At 48.2% G+C, this 26,529-nt stretch overlaps 1 protein-coding gene across 3 annotated transcripts; it reads right to left on the bottom strand.

Moving 5' to 3' along the window:
- Positions 1 to 317: 317 nt before the first annotated feature.
- LOC122386109 (solute carrier family 2, facilitated glucose transporter member 1-like) lies at positions 318 to 26,302 on the bottom strand. 3 transcript variants are annotated; one of them, XM_043374963.1, is made up of 10 exons: positions 26,155 to 26,302; positions 11,621 to 11,728; positions 8,681 to 8,841; positions 5,192 to 5,316; positions 4,215 to 4,355; positions 3,566 to 3,703; positions 2,898 to 3,091; positions 2,487 to 2,699; positions 1,816 to 1,918; positions 318 to 1,018 (listed from the first exon to the last, which is right to left on the bottom strand). In XM_043374963.1, exons 1-10 carry the CDS (start codon positions 26,176 to 26,178, stop codon positions 783 to 785), a joined length of 1,443 nt encoding a protein of 480 aa, XP_043230898.1. In that variant the 5' UTR covers positions 26,179 to 26,302; the 3' UTR covers positions 318 to 782. The 3 variants fall into 3 exon arrangements, with proteins under 3 accessions (XP_043230898.1, XP_043230900.1, XP_043230899.1); XM_043374965.1 differs by lacking the exon at positions 26,155 to 26,302 and adding an exon at positions 19,998 to 20,157; XM_043374964.1 differs by lacking the exon at positions 26,155 to 26,302 and adding an exon at positions 11,890 to 12,093.
- Between the last annotated feature and the right edge of the window lie 227 nt (positions 26,303 to 26,529).

The raw sequence follows: 26,529 nt of genomic DNA, 5'->3' as shown, positions 1-26,529 counted from the left end.
TCGCGTTACGATCAGTATTTCTTTCTTTGGATAATTTATGCACCTTCCCTCTGTCTTCGATGTTAGAAAGCCGAGTTGATTCCCCCTACCTAGAGCGGATTATGGGGGGGGGGGGAAGAAACAGTAGGTCCCCCAACATTTTAGTTGGATGGGAGGGGGACATGTTGGCACTTGGCAGATTCCTTGCTGACTTCTGTTTGTGCGATGCTAAATGCCTAAGATCATTCTAACGATGGACGTTTTATGTGCTAAAACATACAGACATTACGATATGGTGTACAGATATTATTTATATATACACATGCTTCCCGCGGGGCTAGCTTTTTGATCATTCTTTATTGATCGCCCATATCACCGCAACCGATCAATAAGAAGCCTCCGACACATAGTGATAGCTTGAACGATGAGAAGCTGAGGACCAAGGTCCAGGAGCTCCAGTGCTGCAGCTCCCATACCGGTGTCTGCCGGTGCGGTGCTGCCGTGTGTACAAGAAGCGGGCAGCGCCTGGCGATGGCCGTCACCAGAGTCGCCGGATGGCCGCTCCTCCGGTAATCGTCCCGGGGACATCCGGAGCGGCCCAGGTACACCCGGTGTAGGTGTTACGGCGGCGGCAAGGGTGTCGCGTGTTTCAGATCCGAGTGACAAGGAGGCATCACAACAAGTCTTTGTGAAGGTGGAGGAGCGTGTTACTGATCTGAAAAGCATATCATCACACAAAGAGCATGCACGCACATTTGCTATAAGCCAAATGCGTCGCATCATGCTACCTTTGAAAGCAATGTTCACACGGGGACGGTCTTCATGTCCTTTGCTGGGCTGCACTCTGGTGGCGACGTTGGCAGGTGAAAGTGTGCCACGTACGCCGACAGGAGGCACCAAGCCAAGAAGAAAATGAAGCAGGCAACACCAACTTGGGCGTAGACGACGGGAAACAGGAGGCCGATGAAACAGTTGGACACCCAGATCGCAGCTGAGCCGGCGGAGACGGCCAGCGCCCTCGGGCCCTGCTCGAACATCTCTGAAAGCAGGAAACTTTATATCAGGGGCATAACGTGAAGCGCAGCGAAGTGAAGTATTTAGATTCTTTAATATATAATAAAATGACTCATTATATAAGATGACTTTAAAGTCCCACTATTTAGATTCTATATTTATTGACACAAGAAAAAGTGTAAACAAAAATTCGGGCCACTGTGCTTCTGGCCAAAAACTGCCATCGAGTAATCGGGAGCGAAACGCCCGCTCTCCCTTTTTGTCGCTGACTCCTAAAGTATTGTAGATATCGTTACCAAACTTTCAGAACACATCCGGGCATCAATTTTGCGCCTTGCGGTCAAAAACGTTTCCAGAGGCTTCGATAGCTTTGCCACAAATGACGTCAGAATGACGTCATGTTCTGCCTTTTTTCAATAAAAAAAGGTTTTGCAGGAAGAACTCTTAGCACTTACAGCTTTGAAGATACAAAAAAAATGCATCATTGAAAAGGGTGTAAAATTAAGTGGGCTACTAAAATTATGGGGCAATTTGAACACACCGTGACTTGGTGGAGAAGTGAGGCTATGCTATTCAAGATATGCTCGGCTCGTCCAAAAATGAGGTATGCATGTAGTTAAAGCAAGCGCCATTTGCGCTACTGGAAACTGGAACACTTTTCCTTCATCCAGGGCTGAGCTGGACTTTGGTGCGACGGAGAAAACATAAAAATATGTTCAAATTACCCCACACTACCCTTGCTGTCAAGATCACCACACAGCCGATGGCGAAAGGACCCGAGGCCTTGCCCTTAGGCTAATTGAACATGGACAGCTGACCTACCGGTGCCGAGCATCCATGGAATGGTGCCAAATCCGGAGGCGAACGACATGACGAACGCGATGAGGAAGATGACGGCACAGACGGCCGCCCAGTTGTACCACTCCTGTGAACGGTCAGCAGCGGGACTCAGCGGGAGGCACGTTTGAGGAACTTAATTTGAAGAAGTCGTGCTTGCAGAATGAGTGTGAAGTTACGCACTTAGCTTTGCTTCTGTTTAATTGATTTGTTGTGGATATATGGATCCTGAGAAGAAAGAAAATCAGCCTGAGAAGAGTAGCCTTTCCTTGGGAGAGTCATATGAATAAACGGCATGTCTTCGCATGCTATTACCTACTTGCTGCTATTTGAATACTGAACAGCCGTGTGCATAGCATGGACAAATATTTAATCGTATCTAGGTATACTGTTTGGTGCCCTTGCAAAGAGCTTAGTTATAAAAATAGGAATAAAACCGAATAATTTCATTGACTTTTCCCCCAAAAATTATTAGCGAAACTGGTTAATTCGAAAAATACCCAGCTTTTGGTTGTAATAAAGATAATTATCACAAACACTTAAGAGTGGTTTTTGAAGAACTTATCACGGATTGGTGTCTTACAACCAGTGAGAGATAGGAACAGAAGCCGCGACTGGGCATGCAGCTGCGCTCGGCAGGCGCAGCGTCCACTGACCATAAGGCGGAGCGCTCCAGCGAAGGCGGCCAGGCAGACGGCGCAGCCGAGGCAGCTGGCCGTCAGCAGACGCTTCAGCGGCACGCGACCCACGCACAGGCCGAGCAGCAGCGTCAGCGCCACATTCGCCACGCCGTAGCCCACCCCGGCGAGCGCCGCCGGCGACTGGCTCAGGCCGGCCCGCTGGAAGATGGCCGTGGAAAAGAAGAACACCTGCCGACAAATTAGGGCTAGTCAGAGGCGTTCAGGGGTATCGTGGCAGTACTTACTTACAGCACGAGGAGGGCCCATGGTAATATGATACCTTAGTCGCGGAGGTAATCGGCCTGCCCAGATCGCCTCCGCGAAACTCGGAAATCCGCCGTCTCCTAGCTGGGCCGCCCCCCCCCCCCCCCCGCCGGCCGGACTCACGGCCGTGATGCCGGATGAGGGCTGTCCGACGCAGATGACCAGCAGCGCCAGGAGCCGGCGCCGGCACACGGCGTCGGCCAGCAGTGCCCGCAGCGTCCAGCGCGGCGTCTCTGCCGTCAGCTTGGCCTCGGCCTGGTGGTCGCTCAGCTCGGAGGACAGCGCCTGAGGCGGCAGCCCGCGCAGACGGCTCAGCGCTGCCGGAACGGGGGTGGTCGGCCGCTCGACAGATTGTACAGTCGCGTACAGATTGATTCATAGGTACTCTATACCCACTACCCACTGGGTCAGATTGTACAATCGCGTAGATTGATCGATAAGTAGTCTAAACCCATCGGGTACTTGTCGCCCCATCAGGCGCATTACTGGTAGTTTTGGTTCATGGACTTCATGGTTGTAAGGTCATACACAGTTGGGCTGACCTTAGAGGGGTGTTCGAAAGAGAGTGTTCAAGACCTCCCCTAACAAGGCGTAGAAATACAGGAGGCTCAGCGGGGCTAAGGGTAAGACAGTCTGATGAATTCACGTGATGTGATCATGGTACATACTGACGGCCTGAGCCCACCCACAGCGAGGCAAACAGCCGAGCCGACCCTATACAGCAATACCTGAGCGAGGCCCTGTTCACCGCACTGGCGCGGCCCGGCAGCGGCTGCGTCAGTTCTGCCCACCTGCGAGGGCGTCCGGCTCGCTTCCTTTGTTGACGAGCAGGTACTTGGGACTCTCGGGGCAGAAGGGCAGCAGTGCGGCGGCACCGAGTGTGGGGATTAAGAACGCCACCAGCAGGTACTGCACCGTGTCCGGGCGGCCTGACGGGTAAGATAGCGATACAGAGTAGGTACTTCACCCTATTCGCACTACACATCATTGCGCCTGGGATGGCCGCTGCCAAACCGCGTTTAAACAAATGAATGTTTAGGGCAGTTACAACTTCTGTTGGGAGGCTATTCAACAGTTAAACACATCGTCGGGAAAGAATCGCTCAGGCAGGTATAAGCGATTTTTCGCTTATCACCCCCCCCCCCCCCTAGCGATTAGAGAAAAAAGCGCGAAACTTATAGTACCTACCGAAAGCAGCACGCTTTACATCTGTGCTTCAGCGTGTCTCTCTCTCTCTCTCTCTCTCTCTCTCTCTCTCTCTCTCTCTCTCTCTCTCTCTCTCTCTCTCTCTCTCTCTCCTCTCTCCTCTCTCTCTCTCTCTCTCTCTCTCTCTCTCTCCCTCTAGCCGTCTACCTGGACGGCCTGGTTTCTCTCCAGTACATTTCTCCGTTCTACAAGTGTAGCAGGGACCCGGCCTCACCCCTCCATCAGCTGACCTACCGAGCACTTCGGGCAGTCCCAGAACCTGCGCCAGCAGGAAGCCCATGCAGAAGCCCAGGTTGGTCACGATGCCGAGCACACTGCGCAGCCGCGGAGGCGCCACCTCATGCACGTAGAGCGGACAGACAGAGGACGTCAGACCTGCCGGTACACAGCGGTGACGTCAGCGGGACTCAGTCTGGCGCTTAGTGACGTCAGCTGAAGTAGCTCTGGAAACAAGTTTTCAGACTCCGGGAGCCGTACAGTTTCCGGCTCCGAGAACGCAGTTTCAGGCTACGAGAACGCAGCTTCAGGCTCCGCGGGAACACAATGCCATGCTCCGGGAACACAGTGTCAGGCTCCGGGAACATAGTGTCAGGCTCCGGGGGAAATACCGTCTCGTTATGCGCCATCCGCGGCCATCGGTCAGGCGTGACGGTGGCACCGTCTATCGGCTACTCTAGCAAATGGAAGTCGAGCTTTGAATGAAAACGGTTCAATGTGGAGACCAAACTATCACTAGTCTATTATTTTTGGTATGTGGCCCTTGCAGACGTAAGAATTGAGACCACCTCACAATGTTTCAGGAGTTGAAACGTGCAACTCGAGGCATGGAAGCCGAAGACGCCAAGCGTGAAGCGGCGGTCCAAGAGGCATCCCCAGATTCGTGCTGGAAGGAGTTTTTGCTGAAATGGAGAAAGGAGAAAGGGTTTCACATGAAACTGGTTTGAGTGTAAGTGGTGTAATCGCACAGAAGTACCTAAATGTCCAACAATTCGGAATGAAGTGATGCCCAAATGTTCCGAGATAGCTTTGTGCATTACCTACAAAGTTCTACTTTTTGACACAGTCAGTGAAACATCCTATATATTAGCGATCTGTGAGTTCTGATGGACAGCGATTATCGCTCACTTGTCCCCAGGTAGAGGAAAGGGAAAAGGCACAAATGCCTGAAACAGTTATTATAATATACGCATCTAACTATGTTTGCATCTTACCTGTTGCAAAACCCCCGATGATTCTTCCCAGGAAGAACCAGTGGACGTGCTTCTTTTCGTACCCGATGAACAGCAGAATGCCCGAGGTGGCAAGCACTATTTTAATAACCACGATCGACAGCTTGCTGTAAAAGGAAAAGCATTATATGTGCCAAAAAGCCTAACACGTCACCATGCTTATAAAACTGTGCTCGCGGGACCCATTCATCATCGTCATCGTCATTCTTAACCCGCGCCCTGATGGGGTCTGCCGAGCAGCGCGGTCTGATGGGGGGGGGGGCATTTTGCCCCCCCCCCCTAAGATCTCGAGAACTACGCAACATAGCGACAAGTGGCTAACGGCGTTGGATAGTCCCAACGGGGAACTACCCTGTTACCCAATTTTATTGATCTCGGTCAAACCGATGACGTCACAGGTCAGACCAAAGGTCGAATTTTCACCGTTTACAGGCATTTTAAGAAATACGTTGTAAAATCGAGTAAAATGCATTTCATTGAACATCATCGATGGGGAAATGTTCGTTAAACACATATTTTGCTATTTGAGGTCACTGATACCAGGTCAGGTCACAGAGGTCAGGTCACTGAGGGTCACAAATAAAAAAATATCATGTGATGCATGTTTTATGGTCCATTTTATATGCCAAATGCGATTATGTGGGACAGGCAGCCCTTGGGGTCAGTTGAGATTATGTTTTGGTGAAAGTCAGGTCAAGGTCAGGTCAAGGTCAGGTCAAATTAGGTCAAATTTCAAAGTTGATATTTTGCATAAAATGGGTATCGATTCGATGAAGCTCGTCACGGGGAGTTCAATGGTGGTCTTTGTTTTGCACTACGTGGTCTAGAATTGCTAAAAATTGAGTTAAAAATTTGACGTACCTAATCAATTTTGAACGGTTTTTTTTTTTCGCTATAGCTTGGCCAAAAAAGGAGGTATCGATCTAAAATTTGGTATGTATATCAAAGAGCGCAGGGACTATCACATATATTCCGGGTTTTTCGAAATTCGAATTTTTTTGGAAATTTTTCGAGTTTTTTCTAAAATAATCAATTTTTAATTTTCGGGGGTTTAAATTCCAAAATGTTGAAAATCCGAGATAACAGTTTTGTAGCGCCGGTTTTTCTCTACACAACCACATAAAGAACTTTAAAATTGCTTGTTAACTGTAGATTTGGTGAGCGTTTCAAGATGTAATGTTTTTCGCCCATTTTTACTCGAACATGACCTCAGTTTGACCTCAATAACTCCTGACCCAAGGTGACCTGTGACTTGAAATTTTGTGTGAAGGTGTCAAATTGATGTTCGGAAATGTACCCAAAATTTGGTGGCACTGCGCGCCGCTGTTTTCTCGCTATTTAAGAAAAAACCACAGGGGGGCCAAAATGCCCCTCCCCCATCAGGGCGCGGGTTAATTATGCGGTTTGCACCACTTTTACAGCGACAAATACAATGTATTATGCCTATACATTTGTCTAAGCACGTGCAGAGAAGCTTTAGTAGTCGCTGGGAGGCTTCACAGGTTCCTTGAAGGACCAGCCGAATGCTCTCCTTCAAGCCGTCCTCTATACCGCGGAGACCGCACACGGTCAAGGTCCATCGGCCAACCGGTCGCCAGCTCCATTACCGCTCGGAAGTCCCTGCTGTTCAGTTCATACATTTTTAGGGGAAGTGAACCCTCCGGGGCACATGGCCAGCTTCACTATAGAGAAGTGATCATGGTCTGTTCTAACCCCGGCCCCACGGGGGGCTATTCATAGCCCCCCTCCCGTTTTTCTGCAATAACTTCCAAACCACTTGACGTATCGACGCCAAACTTTCAGTACCTTCGGCTGCATCAATTTGACACCTTGTGTCAAAATTTGAACTTAATAGCTACCATAGGTCGGCCGGAAATGACGTCAGAGTGACGTCATGTTCGGCCGATTTCGACGCAAAACATTGAACCACGGCAATCGCTCCCAAGAGCTCAGTTTTTGAGCCAGATCCAATTTCTTTGCAAGAAAGCACTCAGAATCGACTGCGCTATCAAACTGCTATCTCGGATTTTCAAAATTTTCAAAATTTCGGAAAGTTTATAAAATAATATTCAAAATTTATATTTTTATATTTTTTCAAAACGTTTTTGCGTTTTCGAATAAACCGGAATATTGCTTATGACTATCTCTATTAAGTTTTAGCTAAATATCTTTAAAAATGGCCAAGTTATACGCATTATTGCAAAAAAATACAATTATTAATTTTTAAAATCAATTTTTTCAGTACGTATTTGACATCGTACACCAATACAAATAGCACCATCGTGTTCCGGAGCTCAAACTGCATCCAATAGACACCTTTTTTGTTGAAAAATTTTAACTTCAAAATTTGACCTTTTTTGACCTGAAAGTGACCTGACCTAAGCTAAATTCGACTCAAAATGACCTCAAATGACACAGACGACATCAAATTCGAAATCTATGGCCTAAATGGTCCATAAAACATATGTCACGTGACCGACGCATGATATAATATTTCCGTCACCTGCGATGACCTGACCCTGACCTGAAAATAAAAGTACAAGTTTGGTACCCGCAAGGTATCTAGAGCATCTGTTCACGAGTGTGTAAACCAAAAATGAGCCTGATCTGACATGCAAGACGGCGGCCAGAGCCCAAAATGTGAACAAGCCGAAATGCTAATAATTTTTACTTTGACCTGACCTGTGACGTCATCGGTGACCTCGAGGTCAATGAAATTAGGTTTCGTGGGACAGTTTTTTCCGGGGCTATCAGACGCCGTTTGAATTTTGACGATCGACCCAGTAGTTTCGGAGTTAGGAGGGGGGCTATGGAGAGCCCCCCCCCCCCCCCCCCAGTAGGGCGTGGTATACGCAGACCCCAATGGGGCGCGGGCTAAGCGATGCGCCGCTACCATCGCTGACTTGAGAGCAGAGAATATTGCGCCTCTCAACAACTCTCGAACCGGTGCCAAACCGGCAGCCGTCAAGAGGGCAGAATGGTGTGCAAAGCGAGGCAGCCCGAATGCCACCTTCGCAAATCCGGCTTGAAGGGCGTCCAGGCGGTCCACTTCGGATGGGCGGAGAGGAACTGTGCTGCACCCATACATCAGAGTAGGCAGGACCACAGCTTTCCCTAGGTAAGCTTTTTCTGCCGGGCTTAAGCTTTTGGCGAGCTGGTGCTAGGCCATAAAGGGCAATGGCCTGAATGGCCTGAATGGTCTGGTCGTGACCTGAAAAGGTCATGCTGCATATCAATCGACGCGTCATGATTGTTAGTGAGGCTAGTAAAACCAGCTCTGATCTAATGAAACCATTGCAAACATGGATCTACCGCCAAAATAAGAGCTGTTTTTTCATACAGCTACCTGGTCTTTCTGCAATGATCAGAACACGCATGAAGCGATTCAGCTTCATGCGTGTTCTGACGTCAGGAGCAAACGTCAGGGAGCAAACACTCCCTGACGTTTGCTCGACTAGAGTTCGACATTACCGTCCGATGCGATCTGCGACGGAGCCGCCGGCCATGGCGCCGACCGTGGCTCCGGCGAAAACCACGGTCACCACAGCCCCCCAGAGCAGGTCCAGAGAGCTGGCGTCCAGCACGACGCCAAAGTCCTCCGACACCGACGCGTTGGCCATCTTCATCAGAACCTGGGATGTCAACAAACACAACAGTGTGAGCATTTCACTGATGCCCAGCCAGCCCAGCCTCAAACGGGCTCCGCCCAATCTTACCAAATGCCGTGAATGCGCATTCACGGCATTTGGTAACATTCAGAACTATTCCACATTCACTTATTCATTCGTTCAGGAAACATTAATAATCATTCACGCTATTAAAATCATTGGACAAGATTAGCTGGATGTAAATAAAAAGGATATCTTTGATATCAGTGCCGTAAACTCCGGCCAGTGCTGCCAAATCCTATTTACGGCTTTGGTAAGATTGGGCCCTGGAACCCAACACTGACTCCCTGGGCTAGCGCAGGTTTTGAGGCCCTTATGCTGTTTTTAGTCCCCAGGACAGCTTCAGATGGTCCATGTCATCTCCAAAGCCCCACCTTATTTACCTACCCTCGACCGCCTGGGGAAAAGGAGGTAGATCCGGCCCACTCTCGGTTTTTCTTGAAAATCTTACGAATCGTTAAAGCTAGCAACATAAAACTTAACACGCATTCTTCAACATTAACCCGCGACCCGTGGGGGGAGGGGGCAAACGGCCCCCTGCCCTTTTCCGTCAATATCTCCTAAACGGCTGGAGATAGGTATCGCCACCAAACTTTCAGCACCCCTCCGGACATCAATTTTACACATTATGACCAAACAATTTTCCAGAGGCTATGATAGGTTGGCCACAAATGACGTCAGAACGACGTCATGTTTTGCCATTTTCGACCGAAAAAAGATCTTCGCGAGAAGAGCTGTCAGGCCTACAGCTTTGAAGATACAGAAAAATTGACAGGGCTACAACACTGCGATCTCGGATTTTTAACATTTTTGTGTTTTGACCCCCAAAAATAAAAATAAAACGTTGGTGTTATTTGGTTTGTATGCATGGTCAGAAACGTAATGAAAATTGCCTTCAAAATGTTGACGCCTACCGACGAATAATCGACCAGATTGTAGAAACATATAACTTCGCCATTTTGAATAAGAAGTAGGCAAAAAGTTTTCAGGAACTATTAACATTTATGTGTTCTTTCATCGATAATTCGGGGTAAAAAACTAATAATGTAAAGAAAAAATGTAAATAAGAAGGTTGCAGCATATCACTCGACGTCATTTTCAGCCGTTCTGTTGGGGTGTCCGCATTTCGCTCTATCAGGATGTATATAAGGTATGCAGAATTGATGCCCCGAAAAGGGTGTGCAAAGCAGTGTTCGCCACGGGCCGCAAAATCCCAGTCCAGCCCAGCCCAGGCCCATGGGTTCACAGCCCGGCCCAGCCCGAGCCCATTCATGGTAAAAGCGTTAACCCTCGCATGTGTAGGGGGGGGGGGTCGGATGGACCCCCCATGGTTTTTCGCGAATAACTCGCGTAAAAAGCGGCCGATCGCGACGAAACTTTCAGTACCCTCGCATTGATCAATTTTACACCTATCCTGAAAATTTCATGACCCTGACCCAAATGACCTTTGACCTGTGACCTCATTTCCGAGACCATGTTTGGCCGGAATCGCGATTTCGCGTATGTCGGCTCGCACTAGCCGCGTGTTTGCAAGCTTTTCGTGGTTTCAAACGTTCAAACATGTGATTTGATGTTACTCCCGTGTGTGTCAAGGTCACCTGAAGGTCAGGTCAGGTCATTGACCTTTGGTGACCTCGGGTGACCTCGGTTCACTTTTTCGAGTTTTACATATTTCTAGGCTAGTTTTTGGAGCTGAATTCGAATTTAGCAACCATTTGAACATTTACGAAGTAGTTTTGGTGACTTCGTAACATGTTACGAAGCTGTCAGAGGCGGTTGACACGTACTACGAATACCCGTCACGACGCCTACTGGTTGACCTGACCTGACCTGACCCGACCTGGTATAAATGCTTCAAGACATCATCTGTGATCAAAACTAACACGATATTCGTGATCAGCACCCCGAAAAACCCCTTAGCAGCCACACTTTACGACTTTCTAACAGGTCCCGATTTTCCCGACTTTGGGTCATTGACCTGACCTGGAAGGTCAACCAATGACCTAGGACCTTAAAATTGGGTATCATCGGCTTCCTCTCGTCACGGGCAACACGCTCCTTTTTTCCGCGAAGCTCTAGCTCGATCAGGGGCCAAACGGCAAGGGGGGGTCCAACCGACCCCCCCCCCCCCCCCTACACATTAGAAGCTGGCAAACGCCGCACACATGCGAGGGTTAAAGCCCAGCCCGGCCCAGCCCGTCAAAAATGAATGGGTTAAAAATTATTGACACCACACAGGTACCCAACGTAAGCAAAGAAACAATCTTTTGTGAGTCGCATGCACAATGCATATTGCATGCGTGCTTTATTAACTCGTTTTTGAGTCTTGCACAGTAATAAGCTATGTAGTTTTAGTTTTGTCTCAGTTGCGAACCCCTGACTCCACTTAACAGTTCTTGGCCCGGCCCATACACAGCCCATCGATCCTTCATATTTGTTGGCCCAGCCCAGCCCGTAGCCCAGCCCAGCCCATGGCCCATTGGGCTGGCCCGGCCCATGGCGAACACTGGTGCAAAGGTTAACTACCCTAACCAGCCTTCCTTTAGGAGATATGGAGGAAAGAAGGAGGGCGTTTCGCCCCGCACTACCCCTCTCCCACGGGGCGCGAGTTAGTCCCGTATGACTTCCAGCGCACGTTGTGATTTTGGTTTGAACAAGTCACAACGTGCTTGTTTTTGCTATTTTTGTACCTCCGACATAGTATTGTCGGAGCTGGTCAATTCCTTCTGTTTGTCGGTCTCACCTGCTGCGGGGCGTTCAGGACGACAATGCTGTACCCGCAGCTGACGAGACAGGCCAGTGCCACGGCCACACTGGACACCAATGTCGGCGTCCAGTCCCGCCCAGCGGTCTGAAAAATCGCCCGCGCAGGGTACAGGCGTGCAGGGTCAGCGGGCGTCGGTAGATGTCAGCAGCACACGCAGCAATAATCGCAATAATACAATGCAAAATTATACCATAGACATCAGTGCTTATTCGATTATGTCCTCGCTGACACTGAAAAACCTTTACCTTCATAAAGTTTGTTAGCTCCTTGTGACACCGTAAAGATATTGGGTTCCAGTTTTTCCATGTGACGTCAGTATAAAGAAAAATGCCAGTCACAATTTCTACGTAGGGTGGCAGGTGGGACACCCCCTGTGCTTATTCGCGAATATCTCATGAACAGCAACGCAAGACGTCGCTGTTTTTTCTTCTGTGTATCATACACCTTTTCTGCAAACGTTAAAGAAAAAATCCAAGTCAGGCTACTCAAGATCAGGTCACCAGGTCACGCGACCTTACGTTATAAAAAGTGTCATGCTTAGCATAGCTATACACCGACTGACCAATCGATTTCAAAATTTTGGTGATTGATAAGAGAAGCAGTATTTATAGAGCCCTATCTCGGAATTTTCATAGCGGTGTCCGGTGATTTGTGATTTGTGAGGCCTGGTCAATTCTGCAACCAGCCGTCGCTAGTCAATGGGGAAAATTAACTGTGCTTCTTTTGAGAGAAAGTCATTGAAAGTCAAATGGACTGGTAATTACTCTTAAACATCCGGTTGCAGATGAAAATGAAGTACTGAATATAAAAATTACGTCCGTCACCAATTTCTATGACCGTGAGATCATCTCGGGTCACGCAAGGCCCCACACACAAAGAAATATTGACACCGTTAGCGGTGTAATTGCACAGTACATATCTGAGCACTTGAGGAAGGTTAATTTAGTCCCTTCCCCGCTTAAATTACACGCATTAGCTTCTAAATGAACACCAAGAAGAAGGTAATCGAACACTGTTAGAAGGGTTGGGTGTTTTACTACACCATGATATAACGTTAACGGTGTTAAATTACACTGAAGCTCTTTTTAAAGTATGCTAATATCCTTAAGTTACCCCATGTACGCGGTTAAAAACAGCCTGGAAGACCTTTTCAACAAATAGTACATATCTGAGCAGTTGAAGGAGGTTTTTTTTTACACCCATGGTATATCTACGAAAACACTCTTAATCTACTAAAAATATAGTTCTACGATTCTATTAATACAACGTTTTTACTTTTATAAACCGCATTAAAGGTATTAAAACACGTGCATATTATATTAATACCGTTGACTAATCTTAATATTTCAGGGTACATAACATTCGTAGATTCCTGCAAATGTCCAAACAAAGTGCCTCAACGAATACAAAACATGTTTATTCGCATGTTTCAAACACTGGTGTCGTAAACCAAGTATAACGAAACCGAAAATCACCATTTACGGCTAAGTTAGCACTTTCGCATCTCGCGATGACGATGCACAACCTCAAGGTTTGATTATTTCGCCAAATAAGACATCCGCTAATAAACACAAAACAATTTGTCACCTATTGTAGGAGTTCGAACAAAACGTAGGACAAGTGGCCCAGAACATGCATGTATTCGAATGTTAAACAAAGGGTACACCAAAAACTTAGGCAGCAGCAACGCGTGAAACACATTCAAACTGCTGTATCTGCAGTCTGCAGCCACCATTGCACTTCTATTCTCCACTTAATCTCCACAATATGCACCGCACAATTCGATAAACACCACTGATTCTTCATGGTCTGAGCACTGCCAATGCGTTCCACGCCTCAGCTGACCAGACTGAGAAAAAATGGCGGCGAACGCGGACGCACATTCGTCCTTTTGCGCATGCGCGAAAGGAAAGCTACTTTGCTACTTTGAGAACACCTCCACGGATATGTTACACCTTTAAGAAGTAACGGGCGTCTTTTAAAAGTATTTACAAGGTAATTATAGGCCTCAAGGTGTAAACGTACCGCTTTGCTGTCGTTTTAATACCTTCTTCGGTGTACATAAACTGATCCCATCTTTTTATAGTCTAGATATACTTTTTGTACCTCAACGGTGTTTGAGAAACTAACCACCTTCATTTCTACTTTGATAAAAAAGAAGGGATGTGTTATGGAAGTGTACGATCATTCTTTTGAAAATACCACTGACCTTAAATAGTGCATTCGGCGTAATTGTAGTCTCTGTTCCATATTCATGAAATACTTTGGTGTAAAATAAACCAGCTCGGTGTTAATATTTTTTTTGTGTGCAGGAGCTTTCAGCTATAAGTTTTGATAGTAACAAGGCAGATCGATGAAAACACATATGGATGTGTTCAGGTCATCGATACGACTTAGCTGATATAATGAACTCTTCCAGTCAGGTCATGACCTTCACCTTAGATCAAATATTCAAGCTGGCCTTTTAACCCGCGCGGGGCTGGGGGGTAAATTTTACCCCCCCTCGCGAATTTTTGCAATATCTCAAAAACGGCGGCGCGCATCGCCGCTAAACTTTCAGTACTTTTTTTTACATCAATTTGAGACGTTCCCTGAAAATTTGAGCGAAATCCGTCGGAAATTTTTTGAGAAATTGACGTTTTAGTGACGTCATGTTCGCCATTTTCGCCTCAAAAACGGCAAAATTTCAAACGCCGCTAACATCTTCATTTAAAAAAAAAAAATCAAGACGTATCAAAAAGGTTACACGTAATTCTACTTTGTCTATCCAATGGCTATCTCGGTTTTTTGAAAAGTTTGGATTTTGGCCCAATTTTTTTTTCTTCAAAAACTGACTTTTTTGGGAAAATAATTATAAACCCAAAATATTGAGTGTATCGAAAAAAAACGAAATATATGTCAGAGAAGTGGTCTATGTGCACCTACATACCAAATTTTAGAAGAATCAGTTCAAAAATGTGGGAGTTATTCAAAATTGTATGACGTCACGACACACAAAATTTTTGAAAAATAGATTTTTTGGAAGTTCTAGACCTCGTACAGAAATAAAAATAGCACCATTCGATTTGCCGTGAAAAACTGCATCAGATAGACACCTTTTTAGGCCTTAACAACCAACTTCAAAATTTGACCTCACTTGACCTGACCTTGACCTGACCTCGACCTGAAATTCATCCAGAGGTGGTCCATATCACTTATTGAGTGTACCTATTGAATTCTATGAGTAAAATGACCCATAAAACATGTGTCGCACATGCCCTTTTCTATATTTTGTTTTTGGTGACCTGACCTGTTCTGACCTGACCTTGACCTTGACCTCTGAATGATATTGTATGCAACGAATATTGTCTTGGTAGCCTAAGAACACGTTTTGGGCAATCAGTCTCAGTCCATGACTCCATTCTTCGGCAACTACTGTGCAAGGCCGATACTGTAGAAACTTGCAATTTGTACCCTTGACCTGACCTTAACCTTGACCTCAAACTTTAAATTAAGTACATGTTTTTAATTGTTCATGATGAGATCTTTCGATTGGCGTTTGAATTTTCCAAATCGGACCATTAGTTCGGGAGATAACAGGGGGGTAAAATTTACCCTCCCCCCCCCCAGCCCCGCGCGTTCGGCTGGAGACCCCAGCTTCGCGCGGGTTAAGGTTAACTGTAGTTCATTCGACACCTTTTGACGAGAGAAACACGCTGTCGGTAAACGTAATACAGTGCAAGTTATTGCAGAAAAGCTATTTCCGCAAAAAGTCTTTTGGCAGCCTTTGCCCTCTGCAGGCTTAACCCTCGCCCTGGCAGGGCATTTTTCATAACACGGCCTGGCAGGGGGGGGGTCGATGCGACCCCCCCCCCCTCGCGATTGGCTCCTATGGCACCTAGAAACACCAAATTTGGTAGGTAGGTGGGCCCCCATGAGTTCTCACCCCTGTGCAAATTTGGTTGCTCTAGGTCAATATTTAGGGGGGTTTCGGGGGGTATAAATGTAAAAATTTCGCTAAAAACAGGTCAAAAGTTTTTCGCTTATAACTTTTGATCTAATTAAGATAGAGCAAAAAGAAAAGCACCAGTGAACTCAGCACGTCAAGGCGCGTCGAATGATATACTTTTTAGCTTGCTTAAGTGTACTTAAAGTTTTTCTTAAATTTTAAGTAAACTTAACTTAATAAATTAAGTTCTAGTTAACCAAATTGCATCATATCGCATATCATTCGATTCGGCTGATCACCAGGAACACAATGATACCATTTTTTAAGCTCTAGCGTCATTATGTGCCAAGTTATTGGCAAAAACGTCATTTGACCTCAGTTGACCTCATTTGACCTGACCCATGGATAAGTACACCGAGCAAAGAAGCACCAAGTGACCTGCTGCTAAGTACTGTGGTTTCAAAGGACAAAAGTGATAGAAAGAAGCGGATATCTCCATTATTTTCCGAATTTAGTATTTTCCCATAGGCTTAACATTACGACGTAATGACCTCTAACTGACCTCAGGTCAGTGACCTCAAAAAACCCGAACTATATGTTATACAACTCGGTGAACTTAGCACATCCTGAAAGTTTGAAGGAAATCAGTCCAAAACTGTGAGTTGGACAGGTGCAAAAAGAAAATTGAAATTTGACCATGACCTTGTACCGGTTTTTCTGACCTGGTGACCTGACCCAAGGTCACCCGGACCTGAAATTTTCAGGTCATATGTAAAAAGGTTGCCCCATAGGCTGTGCCAAATTTGGCGGCGCTGCGCGCCGCCGTTTTTACGCTATCTTCGAAAAACCTTAGGGGGGGTCGCATCGACCCCCCCCCCCCCTGCCAGGGCGAGGGTTAACCTTAGCTGAAATCTGAGGAAGGTGCACAGAGAAAACGTAGGGCTACCTATCAAAATGTGCGTTTCTGCGTTGCTGTAGCTCTAAATGTTCAAGAGTTATTCGTCGCTTTGTTGAATATTGTCGAAATAGGCTAAACCTGACCTTGACGACCTCTGGCGAAGGCCTTTACTCCTGACTAAAAATGACCAATAAATTCGTCATGATGATATGTTAGCAAACGTGTTTCACTAGGCTGGATCTTATCTGTAAGAAGAAGTTGAAAATTGAACATTTAAACGAGCGAAGTCCGAAATATGGGGTTAAACCATAAGGAAACACCTCCTGTTTAGTGTCAGATCGATCGGATATGTTTCAGAGCGCAGCAGCATGAAACAATTAAGCCGTTGCCGCGCGAGGGGCAATTGAACACTCCCCTGTGGTTTTTCGCAAATATCTCAAAAACAGCAGCGCGGAGCACCGTGTGGAGACTGGAGAAGGAAACGTAGGGCTCCCACTCCCCGATGGAGGCCCCAATTCCTTATCCCGCGCCCCACTGGGGGGGGGGGTTATTCATAGCCCCCCTCCCGTTTTTCTGCAATAACTTCCAAACCACTTGACGTATCAACGTCAAACTTTCAGTACCTTGGGCTGCATCAATTTGACACCTTGTGGCAAAATTTGAACTTCTTACCTACCATTGGTCGGCCGGAAATGACGTCAGAGTGACGTCATTTTCGGCCGATTTCGACGCAAAACATTGAACCATGGCAATCGCTCTCAAGAGCTCAGTTTTTAAGCTAGATCCAATTTCTTTGCATGGAAGGACTCAGAATTGATTGCGCTATCAAACTGCCATCTCGGAGTTTCAAAATTTTGAAAATTTCGAAAATTTTATATAATAATATTCAAAATTTATATTTTTATATTTTTTCCAAAAAAAATTGACTTTTCGAAAAAAAACGGAACATATGTGACAGAACGCATGCTTATGACTAACTCTAGCAAGTTTTAGCTAAATATCTTCAAAAATGGCCAAGTTAGGTATACGCATTATTGCAAAAAATATTCACAATTATTAATTTTTCAAATCAATTTTTCAGTACGTATTTGACATCGTACACTAATATAAATAGCACCATCGTGTTCCTGAGCTCAAACGGCATCGAATAGACACCTTTTTTGTTGAAAAATTTTAACTTCAAAATTTCACCTTTTTGACCTGATAGTGACCTGACCTAAGCTAAATTCGACTCAAAATGACCTCGAATGACACAGACGACATCAAATTCGAAATCTATGGCCTAAATGGATCATAAAACATGTGTCACGTGACCGAAGCATGATATAATATTTCCGTGACCTGTGATGACCTGACCCTGACCTGAAAATCAAAGTACAAGTTTGGTACCCTCAAGGTATCTAGAGCATCTGTTCACGAGTGTGTAAACCAAAAATGAGCCTGATCTGGCTTGTAAGACGGCGGCCAGAGCCCAAAATGTGAACAAGCCGAAATGCTAATAATTTTTACTTTGACCTGACCTGTGACGTCATCGATGACCTCGAGGTCAACGAAATTAGGTTTCGTTCGACGGTTTTCCGGGGCTATCAGACGCCGTTTGAATTTTGACGATCGGCCCAGTAGTTTCGGAGTTAGGAGGGGGGCTATGGAGAGCCCCCCCCCCCCCCCAGTAGGGCGTGTTATACGCAGACCCCAGTGGGGCGCGGGTTATCTCGTCTAGATCTCTTTTTACCCATCTGGTTTACTTTGCCTTCTGTCTGGGTGTCTCGGGCGCCCAGCAACACTGGGCCGTCGGCTCGGCCGTTGGCCACCCGGTCACGTGACGGCGTCCCGACACCCCATAAAAACCTATGTTTCTGTGAATACACACGCTCACTTCTCCTCTACCGACTGTATCGCCAACATGACCAGCGGACCACGGCTCCGACGAGGGCGGTCGAAATGGGCGGCCCACAGCCACCGTTTTGGCGCATCTCATTATACACCTTTTCCGCACTTGTTAAAATTTTAGACCAAGGTCACTTAAGGTCAGGTCACCAGGTCACGTCAAGTGACCTCACCTTATAAAACGTTTAAAGTGACCATCCCACCTTAACCCTCGCCGGACCTATTGGTTTTCTACATACGCGCCGGCCGAGGGGGGGGGCGGGTACGACCCCCCCCCCCTCGCCGTTTCGCCCCTGGTGGAGCTAGCGCGTCGTGGAAAAAACGAGCGTGTGCGCCGTTACGAGACGCAGAGATTGGTACCCGATTTTAAGGTCCTAGGTCAACCGGTGACCTCTGAGGTCACCGGTTGACTCACTTCTCTACCGGCAAAAACAAATAGATTTTCGTAGTAACAAATAAATTCATTCAAAGTTTTCAAAATTTGCAATCCCAAGAGCTGAGCGGCTGATGGAACACCAAAATTTACCGCTCATGGGCGACTGGTCAGCGGCGGCGGCGGTTGTTTCACATGTTTTATTTTTGTTCCAGAGTGGTGCCTCGAGTTAAGCGATTGCGCTTTTGCACCACTCTGCTATCACTTTTATGTTGCTACATTGTGCCATATGTTTCATTGATCATGCTTTATTTCTCGTGTATCTTTTGTTCCTTAATAAACGTTTTGTGTGTGTGTGTGTGTGTGTGAGGTCAGGTCAAGTGCCCCAAGGTACGGTTCAGTTTTTGGTGAATAACTTCGCAAAAAACGGCCGCAGAGCCGCAATTTTGGCAGCATCGTGTTCGCCTTGCTCAGGCGCGTCGAATGATATACTTTTTGTCCGGGTCAGGTCAACTTGGGGTGTTGACCTCAGGTCAAGGTCAGGTCAGCACCCCCAGGTCACGAAGTTGGTCGAAAGAGGTCATGTCGCATATCATTCGATTCGGCAGGCCTTCCTGAGTCCATTGGTGGCTTTCCCGACTCTCTAGCTCAATTTGATCAAGAGTTATTGACGAAAAACTAATATGACCTTGATGACGTCATAAATGACGTCACGCAAGGTCAACATTGCAAAAGTGACGCATCTCACCTTGCGAGGAGTGCATCAAATCACGATTCTGTGTGCTTGAGATAGTTGGAGATCGCTCCCGGCGCCAGAATAGCAGTTTTCATTTTTCCCCATTGACTTATAATGGTGAGGTCACGAAAATGACCTGACCTCATATGACCTTTAGGAAAAATCCGAGATATACAAGTTGTGGGACTCATAATGGATACTAGATCCTGCAAGTTTCATTTCCCTGTGACATCTCCTCTAGCAGTGAGGGCGTTGCGAAGTTGCGACATCTGAAGACCGTGCAGAGGTTCACTTATGACGTCATAGGTCAGTGACCTGACCTGACCCAAAAATGCGGTTGGTGTCAAAAGATCCGGCTTGGATCAAAGGTCAGGTATGCCAAGTTTCAGCTCTCTATCGCCAGCGTGTTCGGAGCTATCGCGAAAAAAAACCCTATGAGGGGGCGGCACCCGCCCCCCCCCCTCGGCCGGCGAGGGTTAACATTAGTTTTTAATTGAGATAGCAAAAATGGGGTCCCTGGCTTGCACTTACCGGTCTGAGCACTCACAACATCGAGAAATGCATCAAATAGAAAATATATAATTTCAAAAAATTTAGACACAGAGTTTTTGACAGTGCCTACCGAGTTTGTGACTTTCGGGCCACCAGATCCACCAGTGTGTCCGTGACTGATGTGTGTTTTGTCGCCGATCTCCCGACTGGAGGGGAACTCTGGCCGGTGTCGGCGCCGTTCTACCGGTTTCCGGGGAGGCTACCGCTCCGCTGCACCAATCAGCGTGAGCCATAGTACTCCACCGAGTTCCACTGACCCGGCCTGACCTTGTGTCTGGTCAGCATGACGGGCCGCTGCTGCTCCGACCGGCCTGGCTGGGGAGGGGCGGTGGCCGGCCGTGGTCGGAGGGAGCGGCGGTACCGCGGCGGCCGGAGCGGGCCGTGCGCGGCCGCTGTCACGGAGAGCCGGACGGGCGATACGGCCCAATACGGACGGCACGGAGCGGCCGGCACGGGCGCGGCACGCGGGCCGGGCGCCGGGTACAGGAGAGACGGCACCGCACCTGCCGCGCCGGCGACTCCAGACCGCTCGCCGGAGATGGGACGGCGGCGGGTCTGGTAACGGCCGCGGGCCCCGCCGTCGCCGGCTCTGATGGTTCGGAGACGGCTACCCGGTGCCTCCGGACACCGCCTCGCCTGACGGTCGGTGAGACCCGCCAGTTCGGGCGACGGCTGCAGACTTCAGCATCACACTATTCTATTGGACACATTAACGCGCGCTCGCTGGCGCCCCGACTGAATGAGGTGTGTCATCTACTAGAGAGTGAGAGACTGCAGGTGCTCTGTATTTCGGAGAGCTGGCTGACGGATGATGTTCTCGACGGCGTTCTCCTCGTGCCTGGCTACCGGATTCACAGATGCGACCGATCTGGAGGCCGTCGAGGCGGTGGCGTCGCTATCCTTGTCTCCGAGGATCTCCGGGTGGCGCGACTGCACGACTCCAGCGACGGCGACACCGGCGTGGAGGCTCTGTGGCTGTCAGTCGGTGGTGCCGGCCGAGCTCAGGTTGTGGTCGGCGCCATCTACCGGCCACCGGGGGCGCTGACAGCCCGACTGCGTGATGTTCTGCGCGGACAGTTTGAGATGGCGCTCGCAGCGGGGAAGCCTGTATATATTCTCGGTGATTTTAATGTCAACCTTTTAGCCGGTGATTCAGCTGACTCTGTTCATTTTAACTCGCTTTTGCGTGATCTTAATATGTCTCAACTTATTACTGATCCGACACACCCACACCCAGTGCCCTCGCTTCTAGATCTAGTCATAACAAACGTCTCTTCTACCGACATGCAGGTCTCTGTCATGCCCCATCTCATTGCAGATCATTTCCCCATCGTCATTAGGCCCTTAGCTCCTAGACAGCGTCGTCCTCCTGTTAGCGTTAGCTCGCGCGCGTGGCATCGTGTTAACTGGCAAGCATTTTCTACCGATCTTTTACAAGCCAACTGGGGACCCTTTTACACTGCCGCTGACGTAAACGAGAAACTTGCGATTTTTGTACGTATATGGAACTCGGTAGCCGATGTGCATTGTCCTGTAGTGCAGAGAACCATGCGGCGTCCTGCCTGTCCCTGGCTGAGGGATGAGTTGGTCCGAGCGGCCATGGCGGAGCGGGACGAGGCGCGGCGAGCGTGGGCCGTCACACGCTCAGTTACTGATCATGACGTTTATAGGCGGCTCCGGAACCGAGCGAAGCTAGTTCTGTCTCGTGCGCGCAGGTCCTACTTAACAGAGTCTCTACACTGTGATGCGAAACATTTTTGGAATAGACTTAAGCGATTTGGTGCTAACCTATCTGCGAGAGGCTCTGCAGGCGCACAGCCACCAGACCGTGATGTGCTGAGCGCCGACCAGCTCAACGAGTATTTTGCCGGTGTCGGCGCTCGTGTGGCAGCTGAGGCCGCGCGGGCCGCGCAGGGGACCGAGACCCCCGCTGCCGGCCCGCGGCCTCCCAGGGTATGTGCGAGCGCCTTCGCCCCTCAATGCATAACGCTGCCAGACCTGATTCTGACCATCAGCCGGCTGAGTGCGTCGAGGGCTGTTGGGGTTGATGGCATTCCGATCGCTGCGATCAGAAGCTGTCTCCCTGCAGTCGGTCCGCCCATCCTTCACCTAATCAACTCATCCATATCCACCCTTACCTTCCCTGACGCATGGAAAGTTGCCATCGTCACACCAATCCACAAATCCGGTGACCCCAACCAGCCTGGCAACTACCGCCCCATATCCATCCTCCCATCTCTCTCCAAAATCCTTGAAAAGGTTGTGTGCTCTCAGCTCACCTCCTACCTCATCACTAACCACATCCTCTCCCCATCCCAGTATGCCTACCGCCCATCCCACTCCACTGAAGATGCCATACTCGACATTGTCGAATGGGCGGCTCGCAGGGTCGACGGTGGTGACGTTGCCGCGGTGACGTCAGTCGACCTGAGCAAGGCATTCGACAGTGTCGACCACTCGATGCTTCTGAACAAGCTCGAGTGGTATGGCATCTCATCCCGCTGGTTCAGCAGCTACCTCTCTGGCCGTTCCCAACTCATCCGCTCCTCAACGGCCCTCCCACTCTCCCACGGTGTTCCCCAGGGGTCCATCGTGGGTCCCATCCTCTTCCTCATCTTCGTCAACGACCTTACCTGCTTCCTCCCCCATGGCCGACTCATATCCTACGCGGATGACACCCAAATCCTGGACTCAGCACCCTCCAATCCCACTGGCATCCAAGTGCTGAAGTCCCGGGCCGAGGAGAACATTCAGCAACTTCAACGCTGGTTTAGCTTAAACAGTTTAAAAATGAATGGAGAGAAGACCTGCTTCACTCTTCTTGGCACTCAAAATTCAGTTGATAAAGTCAAAAACTTCACCCTTAACGTAGATGATGCAACTATTCGGCCAACAAAACACATCAAGGTGCTGGGTGTTCTCCTCGACCAAACCCTGAGCTGGGAGCCACATATATCCTCTATCGTTCGGCGGTCAAATGGAATCCTTATATCACTGTTCAAAATTCGCCATCACCTCTCCCCTGACATCCTTAAAATCCTCGTTCAAACCCACGTTTTCCCCCACCTCCAGTACTGCTCGTCAGTCTGGGGTGGTGCCTCCAAATCCCGCCTGCACCGGCTGCAGAGGACCATCCATCTCGCTGTACGGCTCGTCTCTGGTCTCCGCAAATTCGACCACATCACCCCCGCCCTCGGCGCGCTCGGCTGGCCCGGCATTGGTGAGGTCATCGCACGCCGTGACGCGGTGAACGTGCAACGCGCCTTGTACGCCGCCGGCGCCCCCGACTCGCTGCGGTCCATGTTTCGCCCGCGTGCCGCCGTCTCCAATAGAGTCACGCGGGCCACGGCTGCGGGCGCAGCTGTGCTCGACCTGCCGCGGGTTCGACTGGCGGCGACCAGGCGGCTGTTTTCGTATAGAGCCGCCGCTGCATGGAACGGCCTGCCGCCGGAGGTGAAGGCGACTGGTTCCAGGAGACAGCTGGTGCAGCACTTTAGATAGTGACTGACAAGTGACATGACTGATTTTAGATATTTTATGTATGCTTTTGCGGGTGTTGCTTTATATTGACGTGTATATTGTATGTATGTATATGTGTGTGTGTGGGTGTGTGTACCTATCATGTATTGACTGGGCCGTAATAGCCACTTGTGGACAAGCCCTAAATAAACGAAACGAAACGAAAAGCTGCAGCACTTTGAATTCAGAGGGGCTAATGCATTTCAATGCCCCCTCTGAATGTGTGACGTCAGCACAGATCTAACGATTTTAAATCTTTTACTAAAACGTTTGGTAGCACGCGGTGGTATATGCTGCTTTGTGCGCAACGAGTACCGCACTTTCAGCTGCCAAACTATTGCTTCCAAATAAAGTCGCTAAGAACAGCTGAGATCCCAAAAAGTAAAAAAGTAAAAGTCTAATATCTTGAAAACCGTGAATATTTTTCGGTGAAATTTAGTACATATTCCTTTTCGCTCTTTCTGAACCGAGCGACATCACCCTCATGCCAATTTATCAACTTTTGTAAAGTTGGGAGGGTCCCTTTAAATGCCTGCCATAGCTGAACCGAGTGACCGATTGCTTTGAAATTTTCAGCAATTGATCAGAGCAACAGTATGTCCAAAGAACATCGCGGAATTTCGATATCAGTGACCTAAGGTCAGGTCAATTTTGCGACCTCTCCATTATAAGCGAATGAGAGAAAATGGAAATTCTCCTCTTTTCGACGAACGTCATTTTTAAACACTTTCAAACACCCAGAAAACCTGACACATTGAAACGGAAAATGTTACCCGTGACCCCTCGTTATGTCCCTGAGGTCACCACAGGTCACGAATGGGGTCAATGTGAAAACAATTTTTCGTTAATAGCTTCTGATAGATGCATGCTAGAGCGATGAAAACGCCTTAGATGAATTCAGTTCGACAATACGGATCGACAAACATACTGCATGACCCTTTTCGGTCAGGTCTGACCTTGACCTAAGGTCAAATTTTCAAGAAGACCTGTTAAGGTCAAGTTATAGTTCACTCGACGCGTCTCAACGAGAGGAACACGATGCTGGCAAAATCAATGTCGTCTTCAGTCAAAAGTTATTACAGAAAAGCATTTTTCGTAAAAACAAGTAACAACTACTTTTCGGGTTTTTGCCCCTGGAGGCTAAACGTTGACCTGAGTTCAAATCTGAAGACAATAGTCAAAAAGGCCTGTAAAGGGGCTATCTAATGCGCTGTTCCGCGGTGCTGTATAGCTTTACTGGTTCCTGACTTATGTGCCGGTGATTCGAAAATGTTGACAGGCAAGCAGAGTGTGGGTTAAATTAGCTTTGGGGCACCCCTAAACTATTCCCGATTGATGTGAAAACTCACAGGAAGCGTTTTTGTATAGTTTCACACCATATCCATTATCCAGGCGTTTGCTGGTGATAAATCAAAGGTTAGAAAATAGGTAATGGCCACCCTAATGTTCACTCAAAATATGTTTAATCCGCGCCGGGCCGGTGCTCTGAGATTCCGCGCCGGGCCGGTGTCTGAACATCCCCTTCTAACTCGGCTCCTGGGCCACGTAGCGACACGCGGTAAGCGGCAATCGAAAGTCAGGTCACCAGAGGTCACCAAAGGTAAAATGTTGACTATTTCAACATTTTGGAGACTGCCAACGGTTATCTCGGGAACCGATAGAGCTACAGCGCCGCAGAAAAGCGCATTCGATAGCCCTTTTACAGACCTTTCTGATTAATGGTCTCAGATTTGACCTCAGGTCAACGGTTTAGCCTCCAGAGGGCAAAAACTCCAAAAATAGTCGTTTTTACGAAAAGTGTTTTTTTGGCAATAACTGTTGACTCAAAAGAGCCATGTCATTACTTTTGCCAGCATCGTGTTCCTCTCGTCGAGACGCGTCGAATGAACTATAATTTGACTTTGAAAGGTCAACTTGAAAATATGACCTCAGGTCAAGGTCATGACCTGACCGGAAAAGGTCATGTTGCATATCAGTCGATCCGCAACGTCGAGCCGAACACATCTAAGGCGTTTTCAGCGCTCTAGCACGTCTCTATCAGAAGTTATTAGCGAAAAACTGTTAGATTCTGTTCGTGACCTAAGGTGACCTCGGGGACATAACGAGGGGTCACAACTCACAGTTGCCATTTTCCGGTTCAGTGTGTCAATTTTACCTACATCTCGATGTTTGAGAGTGTCTAGAATAGCGTTCGTGCAAAACAGACGCTTTTCAATTTTCTCTCATTGACTTATAATGGAGAGGCCGCAAAATTGACCTGACCTTAAGTCACCGATATCAAAATTCCGAGATATACATTTTATATATAACTGTTGCTCTAATAAATCGCTGAAGGTTTCAAGGCAATCTATCAATCGGTGTAGCTATGACGAGCATTCTTGTTTTTTTCTGAGGTGAGGTCACTTGGCGTGACCTGGTGACCTGACCTAAGGCGACCTGGGTCTGAAATTTTCACAACATGTGCGGAAAAGATGCACGAACAGGTGTGCCAAAAACGGCGGCGCTCCCCGCCCGCCGTTTTTGAGATATCTGCGAAAAACCGCAGGGGGGTGTTCAAACACCCCCCCCCCCCCGGCCCTGCGCGGGTTAAAATGCCCAGTTTCATCCCGACACCCACCGAGCACGTGTGCTGCATTTTCATGATGTCCGGTCGGTGCTGTCTGTCGGCTGTTGTCTGCTGTTGTCTGCTGGTGTCGGCTGTTGATGTTCCTGGGCCGGTCCGGAGAGCTGCGCTGGTCCCATGGCAGCCTCGACTGACCCTCAGCCGTGTGCGCATCGGCTCGGCGCCTTATATCCGTGTCTCGCCAGCGCACTGTAGGCCGGCAGCCCGAAAAAGCGCTAGAAATTCCCCCAAACTGACTGTCCGCAATATGAACAAAATAGGTATCATTTAATCCCAAATTGATCGAAGAATACGATTCCGATGCCAGTTTTTCCCTAAGGTCAAAATTGAGGTCGTCAGTTGTCACCAAACACAAGACAATTTAGGCTC

This window comes from Amphibalanus amphitrite, unplaced genomic scaffold (assembly GCF_019059575.1).
Source record: "Amphibalanus amphitrite isolate SeventyFive unplaced genomic scaffold, NRLGWU_Aamphi_draft 000240F_arrow, whole genome shotgun sequence".
Taxonomy (NCBI): Eukaryota; Metazoa; Arthropoda; class Thecostraca; order Balanomorpha; family Balanidae; genus Amphibalanus; species Amphibalanus amphitrite.
Note: the sequence above shows the minus strand (reverse complement) of the source record. Positions and strands in the feature narration are given on the sequence as shown.

Bases quoted from the DNA above. Each gene is read 5' to 3' on its own strand.
- LOC122386109 (XM_043374963.1), bottom strand. From the start codon at position 26,178: ATGAAAATGCAGCACACGTGCTCG. The intron at 4,356-5,191 runs GTAAGATGCAAA...GTGTACCGGCAG, and splicing joins CATCGGGGGTTTTGCAACAG to GTCTGACGTCCTCTGTCTGT. The intron at 3,092-3,565 runs GTGGGCAGAACT...CCGTTCCGGCAG, and splicing joins CGAGCCGGACGCCCTCGCAG to CGCTGAGCCGTCTGCGCGGG.